Source organism: Mycteria americana, chromosome 1, assembly GCF_035582795.1.
Source record: "Mycteria americana isolate JAX WOST 10 ecotype Jacksonville Zoo and Gardens chromosome 1, USCA_MyAme_1.0, whole genome shotgun sequence".
NCBI classification, from domain to species: Eukaryota; Metazoa; Chordata; class Aves; order Ciconiiformes; family Ciconiidae; genus Mycteria; species Mycteria americana.
In genome coordinates this window covers 221,541,447-221,545,267 of record NC_134365.1, presented here as the reverse complement: position 1 = coordinate 221,545,267, position 3,821 = coordinate 221,541,447, and the positions used below count along the sequence as shown (strand labels likewise).

The window sequence follows — 3,821 nt, the reverse complement described above, 5'->3', positions numbered from 1 at the left end:
GCCCGCGGCGCTCCTCCGCCCAGCCCGCAGCGCCAGGCAGCCCCAACCCGTCCCCCTTCCTCCTCCTCCTCCTCCTCCTCCTCCTCCTCCTCCTCCTCCTCTTCCTCCTCCTCCTCCTCCTCCTCCTTCCTCCCCCCCCAGCCCGATTTGGGCAGCGGCGCGGCCGGCGCTCCCAGCAGAGCCGCCGTGTGCGGGAGCCGCGCCGGAGGCAGCTCAGCCCCGGGGGGGGCTGAAGGGAGGCAGGTCCGTGTGTCCCCCCCCCTCCACCCCTCCATCACCCACCCCACCCCCCCCATCCGCGCCCTCCCGCTCCCCCCGACCCCCCCGCCCTCCCCCCCAGCCCTGCATGCCCGGGCAGCGAGCATGGCCCGCAGGCAGGCGCGGGCAGCGGGCAGCGGGCGCTGGCTGCCCTGGCTGGGGCTCGCCTTGCTGCCGCTGGCCGTGCCCCCCGCCGCCGCCGCCCCCGGGGGCTGCCCGTCCGCCTGCTACTGCGTGGCCACCCCGGAGCTGGTGCAGTGCCGGTACGAGAGGCTGGAGGAGCCGCCGAGGGAGCTGCCGGTCAGCGTGCACAACCTCAGCATCGTCGGCAGCAACCTGAGCGTGCTGCACCGCGCTGCCTTCGCTGCCCGCCCGCTGCCAGACCTCCGCCTGCTCCGCTTGCACCACGATAACATCCAAACCGTCGAGGACATGGCTCTGCAAGGGTTGCCCGCCCTACGCACCCTCGACCTGAGCCACAACCCGCTGGTCTCGGTGGCCGCCGGTGCTTTCGCCGGCGTGCCGCTGCTGCGTACGTTGCAGCTGAACCAGGCGCTGCTGGCTGCCCCGTTGGAAGAGCAGCTCGCCTTGGCCCTCCGCAACCTCAGCTTGAGGCGCTTGGAGCTGGCGGGCAACGCGTTGCGGGCGCTGCCGGCCACCCTGCTGCCCGCCGGCCTAGAGGAGCTGGACCTGCATAACAACTCGCTGCAGCGGCTGACGGCCACCGAGCTGCGGAGCCTGGACGCGCCGGGGTTGCAGGGGCTGCGGCTCACGTTGGGGGCCAACCCGTTGAGTTGCGACTGCACCCTGCGCCCGTTCCTCGCCTGGCTGCGTGCCACCACGGCCCGCGTGCCCGATGCCCGCAGCCTGCGCTGCACCGGCCCACCGCCGCTACGCGGGGCCACCCTGCTGCGCCTGCGGCCCGAGGGGCTGGTGTGCTCGGCCACTGAGGGCGGCGAGCCCGGTCGGCTGGAGACAGCCTCTTACGTCTTCTTCGGCATCGTGTTGGCCCTCATCGGCATCGTCTTCCTCATGGTGCTCTACCTGAACCGCCGCGGCATCAAGCGTTGGCTGCACAACCTGCGCGAGGCTTGCCGCGACCAGATGGAGGGCTACCACTACCGCTATGAGCAGGACGCCGATCCCCACCGTACCAGCACTATCAGCACCCCCGGCCTCTGACGGCATCCCCGGCGTCTGCCCGCCACGCCGCCCCTCGACGCCTCCGCTCCCGGCATCCACCTCGCCCCAGCCCCATCCCCATCCCCATCCCCTTGCCATGGCACCACTGAAAATCAGCTTCTGAGGACGAGCCAGCCTTGGGATGGGTGCTGGGGTGCGTCAGAGTGGGGGGCACCCTCCCCGGAGGGCTCCGGACCGACCGGCTCTCCCTGCCCGTGCCCTAATCGACCCCGTAGTGCTGATTCCTGGCAGGGGACCGGGCTGGATCCGTTCCCCCCCCATCCCAGCACCTGCGGGCAGGGGGAACCGCATCCGGATCAGCCCCGCGGGATGCCGGCACACGCGGCCCTGGTGCTCCCGGGAGGATTATGAGCTGCTTCTCGTGCCTCCTCTCCAGCGGCAGGTTTCTTCAGCGGACTGCGGGATGCCACGCTGCCGGCGGGGCTCGGCACCGCGCGCACGTGAGTGTTTGCTTGGCACATCCCGGGAAGCAGCGGGCAATACCTGAAACTGTCCTCCTGGATGTTCCTGGAGCCTGGACTTGACTTTGACCATGTACAGCTCTCTTTCCTATTAGATTTCTATTTGACAGATGCAAAACTTAACTTGATTTCTTTTTTTTTCTTTTTTTTTTTTTGTTTGCTCCAAACACAGAGGAAAACACACCGTCCAGCCGCTCCCCCCGAGAAGCCATGTGCTTTTCCGAGCCCGTTTATCCATTTGGTTTTGTTCGATGACATTTCCAGCTCTTTCCAGGCACAAACCGATGCAGCTGTGTAGGAAACGCCTCCGCCAGCTGCGTGCATGTTCCCCAGGGCACGTGGGGGCAGCCCTTTTCTGACTCTAAAATATATCCTAGTCTAGGCTGTCTCAGCACTTTGTAATTTAAAACGAGTGAAGCAAAAGCTCTCAACCTAGTTCACCCGCCCGTGTTTGCTTTAGAACCGTGCCTGTTACTATATCCTAGAGCAAATATATTGAAAGCTGCATCCACTCTATCGTCTATTTTCTATAAAGCTTCTTGCAATGATTTCCAAATATCCCTGTCGTGGTTTAACAGGCTGAGGCGACGTTATTGCGGTTGGTTTGCCGGAGGAAGGTAGCTGTGGGCTTCTCTGTAGTTTTGCTGGTGCTTAGAAACTTCTTTTCCTGGGCTGATTTGGTGGCCAGGGATGCAGAGAGGTTTTGCACGGCTCATGCACAGAGCTCAGGCTCTGCCAGTCCTGATCCTTCCCTGGTAGCGGGGCAGAGGCTTGGGAAAATTATCCAGGTAATAGGTTTCTAAAGCCGTTTTTATCTCCCGGGTGGTTTGGTACCTAATTCATGAGACCAGTGCTGAGCATCTACAGATGCGGAGAGAGGCAGCGCAGGGCTGCGATTCGCAGCATTTCCCGAAATGAAGCTGTAGCTTTTGCAATGTGGCATCTTAAAATGCTGAATTTCGGTGCCGGGCTGAAAACTTAAGTGTTGAATTTTGATACATCTGTGTTTGCCTTTCTCCATACCGGGAGGCTGATACAGGCGAGCTGCATCCTCACTGCCCCGCAGCCCTGCTGGGACGAGCGCCGGTGTCTGCCCGGTGCTTTGGGGTCCTTGAACCGGGGAGCAGCAGGTACCTGGTGTATCGGGTTTGTAAATGAGAGTTTTCTGGGATTTATGGTCCCCGAGCCTGCATGTGTGTGTACTCAGCTGGCAGGCGGAAAGCTCTGCTGGGGGAAAGCACAATTATTTCCATCCCACGCGTGCCCGGAGGCCCTGGGAAGGATGCGACCTGGTGCAGGGTTCTTTGCATTTTACCTCTTTGCTTTTTCCCCCATTGCATTTTACCCCTTTACATTTCCTCCCCTTGCAAGCCCAGGGTCGAGGTGGGCAAGCTGGTAGGGAAAGGGGGCTGGGATGTGCGCAGAGCCGTGTGTCTGAGCTGTATTCAGGTCGGGATACAGCACTGGGAGTCAAAATGGGTTTCCTGGGTGCTCTGGGCTGGTCCTGCTGAGCAGGGAGGTGGTTCCCCACCATAGCTGGGTCCTGGCTCTGACCTGGTTCCTGGGGAAGCCCCCGAGACCCCCACGGCTCAGCTTATCGGAGATGAGTTGCTCTAGCAGAAACCTGTTGCATTTCGGGGACTTTTTCCTGAGGTTTTCTCCCCATGCTAGGAGCTTGTGGCCTCCGGCCCCACCTCACCACCCCATGCAATGAGTTACCAGGCAGCTTTATGGGGGAGAAATCTCAGCCTGCCCCTCATCCTCATCTGCTTTCCCACCTCCTCCTTCAGTTTCCCATCCTCATGCAGCCAAAACACAGCCCCAGAGCAAGAGAAAGGCAAAAAGGGGTGGATTTCACGAGGCAGCCGCTTCTGGCAGAGCACACCGTGCCGGGAGCGA

General features: G+C 62.2%; 1 protein-coding gene across 1 annotated transcript; it reads left to right on the top strand.

Annotated features, from left to right (window-relative positions):
• The first annotated feature begins 363 nt into the window (after nt 1-363).
• Nucleotides 364-3,173, top strand: TPBGL (trophoblast glycoprotein like). Its single transcript, XM_075492050.1, has one exon. It carries the CDS (start codon nt 364-366, stop codon nt 1,438-1,440), a length of 1,077 nt encoding a protein of 358 aa, XP_075348165.1. The 3' UTR covers nt 1,441-3,173.
• The last annotated feature ends 648 nt before the right edge of the window (nt 3,174-3,821 follow it).

Excerpts from the sequence above, each read along its gene's own strand:
- TPBGL (XM_075492050.1), top strand. The coding sequence starts at position 364 with ATGGCCCGCAGGCAGGCGCGGGCAGCGGGCAGCGGGCGCTGGCTGCCC.